The 19,161-nt window shown below is 41.8% G+C and overlaps 1 protein-coding gene across 4 annotated transcripts in view; it reads right to left on the bottom strand.

The window, feature by feature from the left end:
• Window positions 1-19,161, bottom strand: part of DCLK1 (doublecortin like kinase 1) — a 339,558-nt gene that overhangs the window by 39,376 nt on the left and 281,021 nt on the right. For all 4 annotated transcript variants that reach the window (XM_032610859.1, XM_032610863.1, XM_032610860.1 and 1 more), the window contains exons 9-11: window positions 15,370-15,427; window positions 14,750-14,869; window positions 11,197-11,343 (exon numbers count right to left, since the gene is read on the bottom strand). In XM_032610859.1, coding sequence (XP_032466750.1) covers window positions 11,197-11,343; window positions 14,750-14,869; window positions 15,370-15,427 — 325 coding nt within the window. The remainder of the gene's footprint in view (window positions 1-11,196; window positions 11,344-14,749; window positions 14,870-15,369; window positions 15,428-19,161) is intronic.

Below are 19,161 nucleotides of genomic sequence, written 5' to 3' on the forward strand. Positions count from 1 at the left end.
ATCTGTGTTCGATGTTTGCTACAATTCAAACTGATTTGCAGAATACAATGAAATACAGCAAGTTTCTAGTGTAAAATCTCCAATTTATGAAAATAATTACCTCTTCATTTTAATATATCAGAAGCTTTAAAAATGCAATTCTTTAGTAAATTGAACAAAAAATCCACACGTCTATTAAAATACCTTATTTTCAGTGCCCCACTTTTCCAACAAGATCTATTTACATTTTTTTATTAATAATTGAAAGGGATATTAACGTTTCATTTCACCTGTGGCAATTTGGGAAGATTTATCAGCTGCAGAGTCAGCATTCTGTCCAGGTTTCCTTATTAAGGCAGTAAAAATCTCTAGTCTTTCACCCAACAAATCAAGAAAAGGATGCATGTGACCACAGGCAAGTACTTAAACTGCTTTAATTCTAGCCCACGATCAAACCAAATGGATCTGTTCTAAAAAGTATGCCAAACAACGTCTATTATTTCAAAGAAAAGATCAAAGGGCATTCAGAATTCTAATTCAGAGCCCTCCACTGGAATCAAGAGATACAGAAAAGAGAGCCACAGTAAAAGGCAGTTGCCAGGAGACGCCTCAAGGAAATGGCGAAGTTTTCCACGTACATCAAAATAATTCATCCAGCCAGTCGAGGCCTGCATTTTCTCCTGTTATCGCTCTATGATCATTTGTACTTGCTACAGCAGTTGGAACCTCACGCACAGCAAGGCACATCTCCACACATTAGGAGCCGCTACCGTTCACACACCATGTCTGCCTTCCTTTGGAAAAAGCAGATTTCACTTTTCAGTTCACTGCAGCCTCAAGTGCAGATGTTTGGCCAGCTAAGCTGCAGTATCAGCAATGATCATTTGGATCTAACTGTTTTGGCAGAAAAAAGGCAGTCAGATCCTCCTCTCTGGAGAGACTGTGTCATTTCTGGGCAGAAAATATTTGTTTACATTTTCTCCACGTTCAGAACATGGAGTCCTCTCCCTGAGGGCTCAACCACGATCAAGTCTGGGCTGCCCTCGGGCAGGTATCCAGAGGCTTTCAGGGCCACCTGCACCTGGGTTGTTAGGGCAAGGACAGCTGTATGTCCCCCACAGATGTGGCTCTGCCCAGTTGTCCTCTGAGATGGACACTGTCCTCCCTAGTTTAATGAAGCAGCCAACCAGCCCTGGTCAGCATAAACAAGTTTGAATCATGGACTTTGAGGCCTCAGAGCTACAAAACACAATATCCTCCCCAGTCTAAATGCTCTCAGGCAAAAGAAATCCCTAAATTGTAGTCTTAGCATGTCAGCCATTCAGGTCATTCAAAAGACAAGCGAATGTTTTTCATGAAAAGAAACCTGAGCTGGAAATACCTAGTAGATCATCTAGCTTATTTCCCAGACAGAGCAGGATTGTTTACTTCCCTAATTCCATTTTGTTACCAATAACCTTTCTAAAATGCAGAAGAACCTCTTGCTTTGATGTTCTGTTAGGTCCAAACGTTCATGGTGCGTGTTTTGTGAGGTGGTGCAGATTTCAAATTACACAGCTCCATTTATACAGAGATTCTGTGGCTTTTTTTCTAAACATACTATCCATAATCACCCAACTCTATTCCAAAGTTGGACAAAAGCAGATACTGGGGGCTTCCCTGGTGGCGCAGTGGTTGAGAGTCCGCCTGCCGATGCAGGGGACGCGGGTTCGTGCCCCGGTCTGGGAGGATCCCGCGTGCCGCGGAGCGGCTGGGCCCGTGAGCCATGGCCGCTGAGCCTGCGCGTCCGGAGCCTGTGCTCCGCAACGGGAGAGGCCACAACAGTGAGAGGCCCGCGTAACGCATAAAAAAAAAAAAAAAAAAAAAAAAAAAAAAAAAGCAGATACTGGCAGATGCAGTCATAAGTCACATTCTGGTTGAGAATATGACCACGTAATTCTCCTCCATGTACCAAAGGCTTTCTTTTTAAGCATCTACATTTTAATAGGAATTCCATCGTACATATAGCCATATGCCAGTTATATTTAATATAGCTGAGCAATAAAGTCCAAAGTTTCAATAACTAAGAAAAAAAGCACTAAAAACTTACCTAAAGTAAAGAAAAGGAAGATTATTTAACAGTAATAATTCTCTTAAAATAAACCAGCATCATTTAAATGAAATATGTAGAATCTATCATTTTAATGTTCTTTTCATCTCTCTTTACTCACTTCTACATAACTCCTTTTTTTTTTTTTGCTTTGTAAACCATATAGTAGAATTTTCATGAACATATAAAGAGGTTAAAGTGATGCTTATGAGAGACAGTAAGAGCTAAGAGACAAAGGTCTAATCCACATAATTGAAAACATTTCTAGACCCAAGTACATTTGAAATGCTTCAGCAAAATGTTTTTGCAGGTGAATAAATGCCCAGGCCTCTCATTTGGAATTCTGTTTAACTTACTTACCGTCAGGCAGGGCAGGAAACAAGGTTGCTTTGGGTTTTTCTCTGTCAACACTTGGGGAGAAGGATACAGAAGAATATATTGTAGTGTTTCCTCTCCTCCCCTGGGAGAGCGCCTTTCCTAAGTGCTGCAGTGGGCCCACCTCACAACTGGACTCCCCAGAGTGCCTGCTGCCGCCTGAAGTGTACTCACTCTTACTTCTTACCAAGCCAGTTACAGAGGGGCAGGATTGAGGCCATTTAAAAATGTAATTAAAACTTTGTTAAAAATCACAGATTGCTGAATACATGTGTCTCAAACGTGTACGTGCACGCACACACACATCCTCACAAAACCATCTCCAGAAAGTATTTTCCCAAATGGCAGCTATAAATTCACTTTGAACTAAGTTTTTAATTAAACGTTAGGAGTCGGAAAAGCTTCTAACACATTCGCATCCAAAACACAGAGTCCTTGGCTTCTCCCACTCTCTGAATCAACTTCCTTAGCTTGTCTCCTCACCCTGACCTTCTTTCAGAAAGAACCTTAACAGGCTGCAAGTATAAGCTTGGACAGGCTGACCCAGCAAGTGGGGTTCTGGTGTAAGAAGAAATTTTTTGCTGTGACTGTATTTTAAAGCCTCCATAACATATGCGCCACACGTGAGGTGGGGTACGTTAATTGCCAGTCAAAGAGTATTCACAACATGAGATATAATTTTATGTTCATCGCACGCCCTTTAAATACTGTAGATGCTCCCCCCACGTTTTAAACAACGAGGGGCTATTAAAGAGACGGGGATTAGTGCAAATTACCCAGTATGTACTGCTTTCACTGTTTTAACTAAGCAATAAAACTGTGTAATTGTACAACACTAATTGAATGCAGCTACACATAATTGTGGGCTGCCATATGTATCCTATTACCATAAAGACTGTCAGTATTTTGTAAGCTACTCTTGTGATCACTGCAGATGGCTACAGTCAGAAAAGTTGTTCTCTAGGGTTTATTATATGGCTATAAAGACATCCCATGATTTGACAGACTAAATGTGTTAAATGGCAACAATTATGAAAAAGGTTCCAATTAAAAGCTGAAGGCATGTCCTACCAAGAATAGATCTAGTGAAAGGTCAGGTACGTAGGTTTTTGGCATACTGGTATTTTACACAGGAATTTTCTTTTTTAAAGAAGAGTTTTATTTTTGTTTCTTTTTCGTTTATTTGGGGTTTCGCAGTGGCTGTAACTTGCTGAACAGTAGATGTTTGGGCATATGCCTGATTTCCCTTGGATCAGAAACTGAGACCATCTGAAAAAGTTATTTGAAAAAATAAAAGATTTAATATAGTCATAAAATGCAGCCGGTGGCCATAAAATAATGTGAAAATTCACAGATAACGTGAACCCAGTCAAATGGTTTCTGAGATTCCCATAATAGAGAACTAAGAGCTGACTAATATAACAGATGTGTTGGAACAAACACAATTCTCAATGATAGTATGAATTCAAGGAAAACCTCGTTGAAATGCTGGCTAATGAATCGTTAGTAACCACTGAAATAGTTTTCACAGAGGAGCTCAGGAGGTACTAAAAATTATTTCACCAAATAGAATTGAACAAAACTGGCATGAAATTGACAAAGCCATGAAAAAAAAGTGAATTTAGTTTTTAACAAATATGGTATCTTTTTAAAACAGACATTGATTTTCTTCTAGCCAAGGTATTTGGCCTTTATGATGTTTCCTAAAACCAGTGGATTAAATTTAACCTTTAATCTTTAAGAAGTGAAGTGTAACAACATTTATGCAGGGAATTATTTTGCAAAATGCACTTTATAGTCTCCATACTTTGAATTAAACTTCCTGGAAAAAAAATTAACTCTTAAAAGAACCAAATTCAAAAAAAAAAAAAACAAATTCATTTTATACCCACATGTAAAACCTTTATGAAACAAAAAATTAAATGAAATAATAAAAGTTGTACAGAAGTCAGAAGCGGGGCAACATTAGAAGAAAAAATAAAATAGCTTTTCAAAGTGTTACCCTAGAGATATCTGGGAAGATGGAGAAGTGAATAGAAACTCCAGGAAACCTGATTCTCACCCCTCCTTTAAAACAGTCTTGAAACTATCTAGAGAGTTCTATGCAGCTGCAGTGAGATGCACAAAACGTGCACATTCTGGATTCTGTAGTAATTGCACATCCCAGGATTTTGTTAAAATTGTGGGAACTCAATGTCACTGCAATTCTCAAACACTGTTACATTTTTGTCACACAAGGATTATCCAATATGTCATTGTAGGAAAATTAGAAAAGACAGATAATTACAGAAAGAAAGGAATTAAACTCACCCATAATCTTGACACCTAAAAATAGCCATTGTTAACCTTTGGGGTATAAACTTCCAAGAGCTTTCTTTTTCTCCCTTTCCTGTTTTTCTTTTTTCACTGGACAATATATCCCGAATGTTTGCCCAAGTGAATAAGCATATATTCACATCATGACTTTCAGTGGCTGCTAGATACTCCACTGTATGGATGCACCATGATAATAATCCCCCAAACTACTACCACTGCTGTTCACTGAGCCCCTGCCAGGCCTCCTGTTTAGGACTTCATGCTCAATATCCCATTCGATCTTCACAAAAATACCATTAAGTAATATTACTGCTATTCTGCAGATAAAAAAATTGAGAATCAGAGACGTTACGTAACTTGACAAATGTTACACAGCTAATAAGTGGCAGAGCCAGAACTTAAGCTCGGGCATGTCCAAGTCCATTATTCTAACCAGGATGTCCGCCTGCCTCCATATCATGTCATTATTTAAAAAATCAGTGCCCTGACGTAAGTTGTTTCTATATATATATATTTTTTTTCTTTCCATACCAAAAAACACTGAGATGACCATCCCTATGTACATATACGTATCTGACACTTTTTCTTTAGGTTACATTTTTAGAAGTAGAATTACTTGGTCACAGGGTGCACATTATTTAAGGCTTTAGTTACATATTATCAAACTACCTTTCAGAAAGGTTCCATCAAGTTAATCTTGCACTGATTCATATGAGATGATTGGTATCCTCATAAATTTCCCAACCCAGTATATCATTATTATTAATCTTTGCTAGTCCAATAAGGCCACGTCATTTTAAAATGAAGTGAATGAACACACCATTGTAAAGCAATTATACTCCAATAAAGATGTTAAAAAAAAAGGAAGTGAGTGATACTACTCAAGTCCCAAATGACGGAAGAAATGGCTAGCAGAGCAGACAGATGCGGATCAATCCTGGGGACATACTACACTTTTACTTCCTGTCTTCTTCCCCCGATGGAATCACAGATCCTTGGAGAAGAGCCCTCAGTGAATGCTTAGTACAGTAACTGGCATATTATTCTATTAAATCATGTTTGGGGAAAGTGTTCTTTTTCTTCTATTTTCCCTCAACTTTTAACCAAATTCAGAGAGAAGGAATTCTTTTTCTAAACACCTATGAAAAACGATCATTCTGTTTCTGTTTGGACAGTTTCAATGACTACAAGTGACCTGTAATAAAAGCCACTGACTTTTCAAACAGGTGTAATTGTTAGAAAGTTTTTCCTTACGTCAACCTCAAATCTCTTTAGTTTGAGTTTACTGCTCACATACACAGCACAAAAACGTTCTCCCATCTTACATCTGGCAACCTTTGATGAGAGCCACTCCGTTCCACTTTCACCATCCCTTCTCTGGGCTGAACCCAGGCCCCTGACTGTGATGTGTTCGGGTCCCTCCCACCTGGTGTCACGTGGTATAAGCAGGGCAGGGACTCTCTTGACGGCGACACTCTTTCAGTGAAAGGAGTCTAAGGGCACGTTGGTATTTCTGGCAGTCATGTTACACTAAGATTCACAGTGAACTTATGGTCAGTGAATAGCCTTTAAACTGGGCCAAATTTTCCCATCACTGTTTTTCTGCAATGGTCCTTAAAACAACTATACCAAAACCAACTTAGCCTATAGAGATTTATGTTTATCTCTTGTTAAATTTCATCTTACTGATTTGGGGCCTTTATGGAGCCAAAGATAGTTTTGGATCTCAAGTCTGTCATTTGATATATAGAATACATCTTCATCTCGGCCCACTGGCATGCTGATTAGGGCGGGGCTGGTGATAGACTCCTGTGAGACCCGCAGCTCCCTCCTCAGGGTGGTCCCCAATCCGTTCATCAACACTCTGGTGGCTCAAGTTCTTCATGCAGTGGACTGACTACAAATCTACTCAAATGTGTTTCTGTTTATAACCTCCAGCGCTCCATCTGTGGCACTGGCCTTATCTCCCAGTGTAGTTAGTGATCCTATCAGAAAATGGGTTTATTTGGGGATTAAGGGTCCTGGGATTAAGGCAGAATGAAATCCATTATCTGGTGAGCTCCATGTTGGCTTGAAGTGGAAACTAAGAAGAGCTGGAGCACAACCTAGGGTCATCACTTGGGGGAAAACAAGATAATTTATTACTAGATTCGACCCATTTCATGAAAACGAGGGTCATTAGCTGCACATGCCATTTTGATGGGCAGCGAGGAACAGGCACAAACACCTCGTCAGAGAGTCGCTAAAAGGAAATTTCTGACCAAGAGAAGCAGTAACCCTGAGAAACTGCTTTCTCCCAGACAGTATTAAGGAGTTTAGAAGCAAAACGTTTCTTGAACAGAAATTTTTATATCTCAAGAAAATTACTGTGTTTATTTCTGGAATCTAATAAAAACTAGTGATGTCAGTTATTTGTTGCCATAAAGACTTTAATTTTCCTAAGAAGGAGGTATCTGCATATACATTTTAAAAAGACCCTCCCAGCTCCCTGCAAAAAAAAACAGGCTGCTACTGATGATTTTTGCTGCCAAGGGTACAAGCTTGCCATCTAGTGGTGACTCATGTAAACTGAAAGCAGTTGATCTCAGACAATTTATGGGTTGTTGGTTTTTTTTTTAAAGCAAAAGGTCCCTTTTTGTCATAAACTATCATGGCACTCGCACCCACCCACCCACCCACAAAATGGTTCCATGCACAAGTGCATCTGGGGAAGCGCTGTAATCTCTCCCCCTACTCAGAGAGTTTTAGTCTGTGGCCAACGTACGTCCTCAACGGAATAGATGAATTGGGAAATGACTAGGGCTTGTCACGGTGGGTCTGTCCTCTATTATGTGAAGTATCACCGTTCACTCACTCTCTTATCTAATCCACCCTCTCATTCACCTGTCACTCATCCATATGATCACTTAGCACCAGGCCTGACGATTAAAGCAGAAAGAATCACGTAAAATCACTGGCATGATTAACTCATTTAAGAAAAAAACCTTTAGTAACAATGCAATAATAAAATTATAAGAGCTATTCGTATTGGGTCAGTTCCCAGTTTTTGCCTAAAATGTAGCTGGAAACATCACTGTAAGTCAAATTTTCTCATTAAAATGCTTTGACTTGATCAAATACTCAGACTTGAATAAATCATCCATATGATTAATATAGATCCTTAAGGCCAAGCTACGATATTTGTATACTGTTCTATAAGAATTAAAAATAAAAAATTCTAAAAGTTCTGCATATGCAATGATGCTATATAAAATGAAATCTATAGCTGAAATGTCTACATTTATAAATAATTCTTTGCTACTTATAATAAACATTAAACACTTAATTAGCAAAAATGTATCAGCAGTCTAACAATTTAAGGGTTTTTTGAGGTCTCTTAATAGAACGGTAATGCAAAGTGTGCAGTAAGGCCTTTTTTATTTCTTTCAGTTTCCCGGAGTTAGAAAATGGATTGAAACTCTCTGCATTAAATTTATTATAGCATTTTTCCAAAAATAGTCTCTAGCTCTACATTCTGCCACAAGATGGCAAATCCATGCCTGGGAAGATAGTAACATTTTAAAAGCAATGTCAAAAAAGATGAAAAATGATTGTTACAACGTAACATTGTACTGTTAAACAGTTTTATTTTTAGGGATAATTTAATTTTTATTACAAATAAAAGGGGAATAAAAAAGAAGGGAACTAATAGTCCCATGGTATCTCTTTATCTTCATATAGCCCCCTTAAAGGAGGCTCAAAGAAGTTAAGTATCTTGTTCAAGGTCAGAAGACTAGACAATGGAAGAGTGAAGCCCTTGGTTTTGAACTTTTGTCCATCTGACTATAAATCCTGAGTATGTGATTTTGTGCTTCCCATGACAATTCTCTCTTATTTCCACATAAAGGTCAACAGAATATGACGTTAAGAGAAGTCTCAAGTGCAATTAGTGATGTCATTCTAATTTTGTTAAAATTATTCTATTCTTCTACCTGTTTTATCCGATAGTAGATTTACCCCTGCAAACATCACCAATCCTTACCACTCTCCTATAGAAAGAAATTACTATACTGGAGAAGCAGAATTACTTTAGTTTTTCATATATATATTTTAAACCTGCATTATGAATGACTGTAATGGTGTGTGTGTTTGTGTTTGTCTATATATATGTGTACACATATATATATGTGCATATATACATTTTTCACATTCTTAAATTAGAAAAGAAAGGAAAAAGGGAGAGAACTTTTTTTCTTTTTGGGTAATTTAAAGTAAACTATGTTCAAATGAGCACAGTACTTAAAAAGTATCCTGCAAATTGTCATTTTAGTAAAAGCACACTGCTATGTAACCATTTATGGCATTTATAGAAACAGTGCTCTGGTGAAAAGCAGGTTGAACAATGGGTACACAAAACTGAACTGCAAAAGCGGGAAGGAAAATGAAACTTTAATTTTCAATCACTGAATTTTCGGAGCTTAGAGAAATTTTTAAACAAAGGCTCAGTTGTAAGTCCGTTCCCATGAGACAATCCTACCTATGTCAGGACACAGGAAGAATGAGTGCAGACAAGGCACTATGCAGAAGAGAATGTTTAGGCTACTGTGGAGATGTGGAATTTGAGGGGCAATTAAGTCAGAACTCCATCATTTGACCTCAACCACCTTCATTAGCCAGTAGCTACAAGATTACTAACTTAATTGCAATTAACTAATTGCTTGTGTATTTATTTCTTGAATGCCTACTTTTCCTACCTGAATGGCCCTCTGTGAAGGCATATGCCTCTCTGTTCCCTGGCACAGTCCATGGCACAGAGCAAGCACATAGAAAACCTCTCTCCCTAATTCACGGCTTTATGTAGTCTAGTGGTTAAAAGCTTGGGCTTTGGAGTAGGACATAGGTTGTGACCTTGGCCCTTCCACTTAAGAGTTGTGATTACCTCGAGGGGGTCTTTCAACTTCTAGGCACCCCGTTTCCTCACCTGTGAAATGGGACAGTAATAGACCTTACCCAGTATGGCTGTTGTGAGGATGGAATGAAATACCAAGAGTGAAGCCCTTAGCATGGGGCGAGCACAGGTGGTCTCCACGGAAGCAGGTCTTAGCAGCCTTTATTGGTGGTGGGAGTTGGGCTGTGCATCTGCCGTTAAACTTGAGCGTTCATTCAGCTCACGTGGGGAGCTGGCTGCAATGCAGATCTGCACCCTGTCACCAGTCACCAGATTCTGATTTGGTGGGGCTGCAGGGAAGCTCAGAAATTTACTTTTTTTTTTTTTTTTTTTTTGTGGTACGTGGGCCTCTCACTGTTGTGGCCTCTCCCGTTGTGGAGCACAGGCTCCGGACGCACAGGCTCAGCAGCCGTGGCTCACGGGCTCAGCCGCTCCGCGGCACGTGGGATCTTCCTGGACTGGGGCACGAACCCATGTCCCCTGCATCGGCAGGCGGACTCTCAACCACTGCGCCACCGGGGAAGCCCAGAAATTTACATTTTTAACAGGCATCTGGGAGTAATTCTGATGCAGGGCGTCTTTGGACCACCGTTGGAGAAACACTGCTTTAGAAAGAGAATCCTCATTTCCCAGATTTCTGAAGACATGGACAAACTAACAGTCACATAATACATGACTCTTGGGGTTGGATAATGAAAGTAAAAGAACTATCATCTCGGGTGGGGGTGAGAAACTGAATATATTTCATTAAAATTCCGCCCTGAATAGCCAACAAAATTTATGATACTCCCACATTCACTAGTTATAGCTCCCCGATGCCCAGCCTCTGTCTCCTGAATTCTTTCAATACTGTCCCCTTAACAATGGGATTAGGAGAGCATCCTCCTTTGTTTGCATGGAGAACTCTCAGTGTTTCCCCAGAGAGACAAAGTTCATGAAAAGCAAACCAAACGGGCCTAAAGGGAGGACAAAATGTCTCTGATCTTTAAATCTGTCTTCATCATGGTTATTTTTATGCTGAGGGGCTGGTGTCTTGAAAACTCACAATGATTTATTCTCTTAGCTCTGAGATCAGATTATTAGGATGTAAATTGGGAGATTAAGACACAGTCTAAAAAGGCTTCCATCTTTTTTTTTTTTTTTTTTTCCAAGTAGAAGCTTTCTAACACAAAAGTGCTGTTGATAAATAATGTAAGTGTAAATACTCCTCATGACTGGCCTGGCCTGGCCCATGGTCTTAACCATAGCCCTAGACTTCTTGAGCTCTATTCCTGTCCCCCTGCCTCGGGTTTTTATTTGCTAATAAATTAAGTGCTCCTAACGGTACACTAACCCTGACAGATCAACTTAAAAGACTAGTTTCCAGCTAGTTACTGAAGGCCAGCTGGAAAACAGCCTTTACAGTCATTTTTGTTTTTAAGAAAATGGAAAAGAAAAAAAGAGAGAAATGCTCATATTCACTCATGAATGCTTGGAACTCAAGACATCCTGCAGTTGGAATCCCTCTTACCAGCAGATTCTCTGGTTTGATGTCACGGTGGACGATGTTGACGCTGTGCAGGTATTTGATGGCGCTGGCCAGGTTGTACAGCATCCCACTGGCGTCTCGCTCAGTGTATTTGTTAGTGGAAGTGATGGCATCGAAGAGGTCTCCTCCCTGAGACAGAACAGCAGGAGGAGAAGCACATTAACAGATGGTCCAATGGCGCTGCCTGGAGAGGCGCGTGACACGCTATAAAGGGAGTGAAGGATGCGTTCAGGGTCTCTGGGTTCCGAGGGCTTTTCCTGCCACCTCTCTCTCAAAGGCCCGGAGACCATAGTGATTTCTCTCCCCACTGTGAGAGCCAGTGACATTTCCTCCAGAGCTCAAAGGAAAGAGAGAGGATTCTCTGCCTTTAAACTCCCAGCCAGGGAGGGGAAGCGGAGCCAGGTCTCCAGGTCAGAGGCCTTGTGACACCTGGGAATCCTGGTGGCATGTGCTACCCGCCTCACGCCAACCGCCAGCAGAAGGTCAAACTCATAATCCCAAATCTCCCAAAATGAGAAACAGGTAACACCGCAAACTGCACCCTTAACAAAATGCTCTGCTGCCTTGTGAAATTACCACCACACACACGCACACACACATGCGCGCACACACACACGCGCACACACACACACACACACACACACACACACACTTCTCTTCGTTCTCTAGATTTAGGTCTCGTGGAGTGGGCGTAGTGTTTTCTTTTTCAATAATGTGCTTCTTTGTAAGAACAGAGAAAAGGACCAGAAACTGTCACTCCAAAGATGAAAGAGAAAGAGAGGGAGGAGGGTGGAGAAATTTCAAAGAAAGTTTTCTAGTACCATTATTCATCTGAACTTTTGTTTCCATTGTTCCTGGCTAATTTATCGTTATTTGGTGAAACAAAGATTTTAGGCTCCAATTTTAGATTCATTTATTTGAAATGCTTTCAGCGAAGTTGGGTCTGATTTACTGACAATGTGTGCATCCTCCTTGCACACGAGGTCCCAAGGAGCCGAGCCCAGTGGCTGACCGTGTTCATCTGTTACCTAATGGGCTAAGAGATTTAATTTTTCTTTTTAAATAGCAAACGCAAAATAGAGCACTTGTAGGCTGACAATTTTCAAATCCTGACCTGGCCCTCTGTGACTCTGTATAATCTCTGCTCAGGGGAGGGGAGTGTCTCCCACTGACCCTTCAGCCGCAGCAGTTCCCAAGCTAAGCACATACATTTTGTTCCAAATGAACACTTTCCCTCTCAACATTCTGTCTCACGCAAAGGCAAGGCTGCTATGTGCGGGTTTGCAGTCGTTTCCATACCACCTCGGGAGGTGGGGTTTTCACTGTGGTTCGCGTGAACAGCACGCCGGACCCTGTATAGGGCCGTATGGGGTGACCCTGCCAAGCCTCCACCATCGTCCTGGTTATCTAGGCTCCAGGCAGCCTGTAAACTCATTTCTTCTTCACCTTCTGCAAATCAGTCAACAGATATTACCAGTCCTCCCTTTAAGGCGTGCCTGTGACACAGCCTTCTAGACCGTCCCCCAGCTCTTTACGCAAAGCACTGTGTGCACGGACTGTCACCTTCCCACTCGACGTTTCTTTCTCTTGTCATGAAATCAGCGTTCCTTTCCCACGGCTCTCCCCGCTCTGCCCCCAACCTTCGTTCCAACTTGCTTAACCTCATCTCCTGCCTCTACCTAGACCAGTTACATTAATGCTCCAGGTAGGGTATGTCTTCCCTGGTCACCCGAACAGGTCACACTCCCTCCTCACTCCATACCCGTCCTCAGTAGAGCCGCTTCCTGCAGTGTCCCTTCTACTCCCTTTGTCTTTCTCACTCGTGATGATCCCTTAGCAACGGGCCCCAGGGCCACCCCGTCCACAGGCCTCCCTTGCTCTGAACACACAAGCACTGCGCGTGTGTTTACGTCTGCAGCCAGAAGCCTGAAGTCCCGTTCTTGGTAATTATGGAATTTCACTCTTAAGAACGGTCACTTCACTGTTTTCTGGAACACAGGCCTCATTTATCCTACTGCTTCAGGCCCTCCTGGGCATCCTACTGGCCTCTCAGGGTTTGACAAGCACAGGCCAAGCGAAATTCCTCAGGGGGGATGTCGTGGGAGACTTTCAGGTCAAGCCTGGGGTTGGCCTTCACTTCTCGGGATGCTTTCAGACCTGGCCTCACAGTGGTTCTCGGTCAGACTAAATGTCAGGGTACGATATAGTGGCTCAACTGAGGAGTCCCAGCACCCAGAGAGAATTCACAAAGGCTGTTAATGGACAATGTTGGTAATTACCAAACTATATTTGGTCATTAAGTGCCAACATGAAAATCTTCTGAATAAATGAAATTGACCTTTCTTTGTTGGAATAAACGGTTAGCATTTTTATCTCCCTTACTCTCAAACGTGACAGTAACCTGTGTTACTACAAACAAAAAAGCCCCCTCACCCTCAGAGAAACAAATCTTAACTTGAAGTAGAAAAAGAACAGGCTTCATCTATAAACATAAATAACCACTAAGTTAAAAAAGGCCAACAGAAGTAAAGCAAAGAAATTCTGAATGATGAAAGTTTACAGGCCCTAGAACGAACATTCTTCTATATAGTAACAGATTAGTTGATTAAATGCTTGCCTGGTCTTAAATCTTTACAAAAGGAAACCCCATATTCCAGGGTGCTGATTCCCACCACCAGCTCAGCTGAGCGATTCTAAACAGGGTTCCTGGAGCCCTAGCTGCTCACTGGCACACCGCGGACGGAGAAGATGATGTGACTAACTTATATCACTTTACAACTAAAGTAGAAATTACTTATGCCTTCAGTTAGAGTAACATAATAGAAAAGGCTTGAGAAAACTACGACTTCATGAAAAGGAAACATTCAATTTTCAAAAACTTCTAATTAAGAAATTTTCAGGTATGGAAGTAGAGGGAACAAGGAGGTTACCTTTCACCTAGACTCAACCATCGTCAACATTTGGCCATTCCCATATTCTACGATTGAGTAGAATAACAACTTAATTTTATGTGACAGGATGAGATTGTAACCTTCAGCGAAAGGTGGCAGACTATTCACATTATTATTAAGATGGTGCTATTTTTCTATTATGGTCGTGTCTAAAAGTTTAAAGCTTGCTCTTATAATAATGATACTTCTGGATGTAGTTCCTGGAAAAGTGAACGACTTCTACTACAACAATAACAACCGTATTGGCATCTAATACTTTCTGTGTCACAGAAGCTGGTGAAAGACATCCCTCTTACCCTCACAATAGCATTCCTAGCCCTTTTTATTCCTAGCAATTATTATTCTCATTGTACACAGGAGAGAACCGAGGTACAGAGAGGTATGCCTAAGATCAGGGAGCTATTTAGGTCAAGGCTGGGACTTGAACTTTTGAGTCTAATTCTAGCGCTAATACTCTTAACCATTATGCCAATGCACAGAAAGAAGAGACTGGATGTTGGTGGGAGGAAATAAAGGAGAGAGCTCTACTGTATAGAAGAGTGGGGTGCCTTGTACAGGTTTATCTCTTTCTCCAAAATACACACCTTTACTAATTCCATGACAAGATACAGCTCAGTTGGTACATCCATCTCTTCGATCAGAAGAACGATATTGGGGTGCTTCACTCTTCTTAAAATAGAAACCTCGTTCTGGATCATGTGCTCCTGGTCAAGGCAAAAGTTACCTTAATCAAGATCCACGTCAAAATACATGAGGAGCGGACTCGAATGAACAAAACTATACTATCTGAAGATCAAGGGAGATGCATTTTGGGTAAAATATATGGAGTTTATCTTAAATTCTGATATTCACATAGCCTAGAATTGCCAAGAGATGTTGAAGGTCCTGAGAAAATGTTTGTAATTTCAGAACCTACCATGTTAAGTATAACTGCATATAGAAGGATGAAATGAAACTTAGATCACAAAAGTAACAGAAGAAGTAAGCAAAGAGGCAAACACAGAGAAAGAACAGAAATAACATCCAATCATTCCAATAACTTTTATTCCAGGAATATTTATAGAATAAAGTTATGTCCTAACACGTATATAACATTCTGTTCCACAGCTCCTAGCGTAAATTTACGTTTATTCGGGAGCTCATCTTTGTGTTTCGTTCTGCCTCCAAAACACTGTATTTTCATAAGAATAAACCTTATACATACTTTGCCTCGACACTTGCTTTTCTTGATAATTTTCAGAGCATACTCCCTAGCAGTCGACCTGCAAAGAGAAAGGTTTTTTTTAAAAAAAAAAACAAACAAAAACAACTTAATTTCAGATCTGTTGCATCAGCCTGTTAAGGACTCATTTCTTACCGCACTGATCTTGCATTGTGGTGTAACTATTTTGTAAAAAATCCTTTTTTCCTTTTTTAAAAGAAATAAGTGAACTTTAAGGGGCTGACCAAGTGTAAGGACAACGGACATGCTAGCATGGAACATTCACAAGCTGCTAACACTGTCATACTTGTAATAAAACTGCTGCTATTGCTAGTCCCATGCAGAAGTCCCCCTGCAAGGTGGCTGTGCTCTGCCCCTCCCTCTGAAGTGGTGTGGTCAGGACGTGAGTTTCTGCCCGTCTTCTTCCCAGTCTCTCTTGAAGTTCTCTCTCCACGAAGTGAAGTGTAGCTGTGACAGTTTTCGGAATGGCTCTCACGGCCACACTGACAACTCTCAAGACGCAGTTCACATTCTTCAGACTTGGGTTGTTTGCACCCCTGTGTGTTCCACTGGAGAACTAGCGGATGAGGTGCTCAAGGGATACAGAAAGGGATACAGCCATTAACTGGGCATCCCGTGACCTCCTGGGCCTTTCATCGCTGTCTCATTTGATAGAAGTGAAATGGAGGTGACGATGAAAATGAACTCGCTTTGCCAAAGCCTCACGGCAGCACTAAGGTCAGAACTTGGAGCTCTTGGGGTCTCTGCTTCGCATGCAGCCCCGCCAACATTGCCCCTCCTCCGCGGTGTGTGTGGGAAGAAGGGCTTAGTCACACTGCAGCTGTAAACAGCTTCCTCATTTGTGTCACCATTTCCCAGACGCTGCAGTGCCAACCACGACAGGTCCACCGTCAAAGGACACAACACATACTTCATAATCGTCAGAAACCACTACTCCACAAGCACTGCCATTTCATATCTGCTGGGGAAACCAAGAGAGTCTAGCTTTTCACCTACAGATAAAGGCCAATTTTAGGGGTCCAAATGAATACAATGGGAGTGAAGGTGATCAAAAACAAAATTTTTAAATAGGGTTTTAGAATTTTCAGTATGGAGAATTTCCTAGGTGTACATTATGGCAAGAGCAAGAAAGCGATGAGCCTCCAAACAAATCATGAGGCCAGATATTAACGGTGTGCTTCAAGGGCATGTGAGAAACCATTCATGTCATTTACTTCTAAAAATACCTCTTGGGGCTTCCCTGGTGGCGCAGTGGTTGAGAGTCCGCCTGCCGATGCAGGGGACACGGGTTCCTGCCCCGGTCCGGGAAGATCCCACATGCCGCGGAGCGGCTCATCCCGTGAGCCATGACCGCCGAGCCTGCGCGTCCGGAGCCTGTGCTCCGCAACGGGAGGGGCCGCATCGGTGAGAGGCCCGCGTACCGCAAAAAAACCCAAAAAAACAAAACAAAACAAAACAACAACAACAAAAAAAAATACCTCTTCCGCTACACCTCCAGGACCTTCAGGGTCCTAGCCTGCGGAAAACCGTAAACATTGACCAAGTTGTTATAACTGTACCTGAGGAATGAAACTAGATTGAAACAATCATTTTGAAGCTGATTTTCTCCACTAGAGAGCGCTGTGGTTCGGATGCAAGGAGGTTAAACCCCTCTGCCTCAGGGCGGCTCCCCTGCCCGGGTGCAGGGTACCCAGCGCAACCCGAATTGCCTCAGCCTCGTGAAGAAATGGACTGAGAGCCCTAAGTATGCCTCTGTTGATTCTTCAGGCCCCCGTGTGGGCAGAGAACATGATGGAGGAAGGCTGAGTCAGCCTTGGCTAAATGCAGGGCTTGGGGTGCTAGATGACCCCACATAAACGCCAGACCTTCAGCAAGGCTGTGTGTGTACTATGGGATGGGGGTGGAGGAAAAGCACTTCAGTTAGAGGGCCAAAAAAATACTTCCCATTAGAAATTTAAAATGTACGCGCAAACAGATAAATGAGAACGTGAAATTACTCATCTACGAGGGGAATCCTCGCATCACAGAAGGAGCACAGGGTCCCTTTCAGTAACTCTTCTTAAGAGGCTTCTGAAGGGTCTGTTTGCAAATTTGAAAATATTTAATCGAGGAAAACTAAAAGCTGAAGTGTTTCTGGATTCTGCTTTTCGTGAATCACTAAAAATGATGACAAAGCAAATCTAAGACTGGAATACATGAGCAATTTCCTATCTAGTTTAAGTTGTTTCATTTGATGGCAGGGAATCTGAACTCTTGGTCTGACAGCTTTGATAAAAGCCAGCAGTCCGAGGCAGGTACGGAGAGCTGGAATGAAGCCGACACTTGGACTCAGTGCCTCCACAAAGGGGACGGATGTGGGATGGTGCTGGTCAGAAGATCCAGGAATTTCTTGGCTTTGTCCTCTCCATGGCTACCAATTGATCCTCTGTTTCCCTAGAATGAGTAACACTTCAGCCTTGCTACACTCAAAGCAAAGAGCTGGTGTGGGACCCGGGAAGGCTGAAAATCCTCCTCTACAGCCGGATAGACAAGGAACAGAATCCCCAGGGAAGAAGAGGGTGTATTGGCTTCCAGGACACCAAACAATCAGGTTAGATGCTAAGCCTACAGCTGAGGGGAAAATGCAAGCAAACCTGCGTTGCAGTGGCCCTAGAGCTTACTAGGAAAAAGGACCTTGTGGGTTGACTACCAAGAACCTTACAAAATAGGATTAAACACTCAATTAGATTTACCCATATTTTATACCAGACAGTGAGCCCTGAGGAGGACCACCAAAATTAATACTGAAAGGTTTCTTTCTGGATTCCTTGAGGACAGAACTATAAAGTCACAATAAAATCCTTAATTACTAGAAGTGCATGTTTATAGGAAAGTAGCTGAATCTGGAAAATGAGACTAAAAACAGGTGCTAGGACTAAATGTACACCATAAGAATAAAAACTTCACCGCTTGCTTTAAGTTGGTAAATGAAAACATTTGGCAAGAAATAAAACCTCAACTAAAATATCTGCCTTCCTCCGTACCCTAAACTCTGAGGACCACTGCCCCCAGGTAATCATTCAGCAAGCAGTAATGAGCATGGTTCTTTGGTGGCTACAGAGGTGATGGAGACCTGGTCTTTGACCTCAAGGAGTCTACAGTTCCGTGTGTCGAGAAGGAGAGAAGACACCTGGATTGCTATGGAACGTCCAGGCCATTTGCTTGTATGCTCCTGAAATTATATTCTTGACCTTTCATGAAATTACAAAAACCTCAAATGCCACAGCCAAAGCGGCAACAGCAGAACAAGCTTTGTTTTCCTCCTTGTCTACAGGAACTCAATTTGTAAAGTCACTTTCCTATTAAGTTTGACCCAAGGCTAGAGCTCGAACTACTAGGGAGAAATGTCTGAATTTTACAAACTTGGACTAAATCTACGTTTTCAGGTTTGTACTAAAAATGGTCTGGAGAAAGCTGTCTTGTTTAACTCAATGATTCTCAGCCCTGGGGCAGTCTTCTTCTCACCCTTGCCCTCAGCCCTGGAGGGTAGCAGAATGTTTATGCAAAGGGTGCTCTGGACCAACGGGCTTTTGGTTGTTTGCTCTGTTTTGAAGATTTTTATCAAGATCATGTGGAAGAGGAAATGTGGCTTCCCAGGCATTCCTCTGACATGGCATTTACTGAATTTCAAGGCAGTCCTTTGCTTACGCGTCAGGTTCTCAAGCAAAGGGGCCCCGTCTTGACTCTCTTTGTAGCCCTGGAGATGGCCCAGCATAGACCTGAACTAGCAGGGGC

Source organism: Phocoena sinus, chromosome 18, assembly GCF_008692025.1.
Source record: "Phocoena sinus isolate mPhoSin1 chromosome 18, mPhoSin1.pri, whole genome shotgun sequence".
Lineage (NCBI taxonomy): Eukaryota > Metazoa > Chordata > Mammalia > Artiodactyla > Phocoenidae > Phocoena > Phocoena sinus.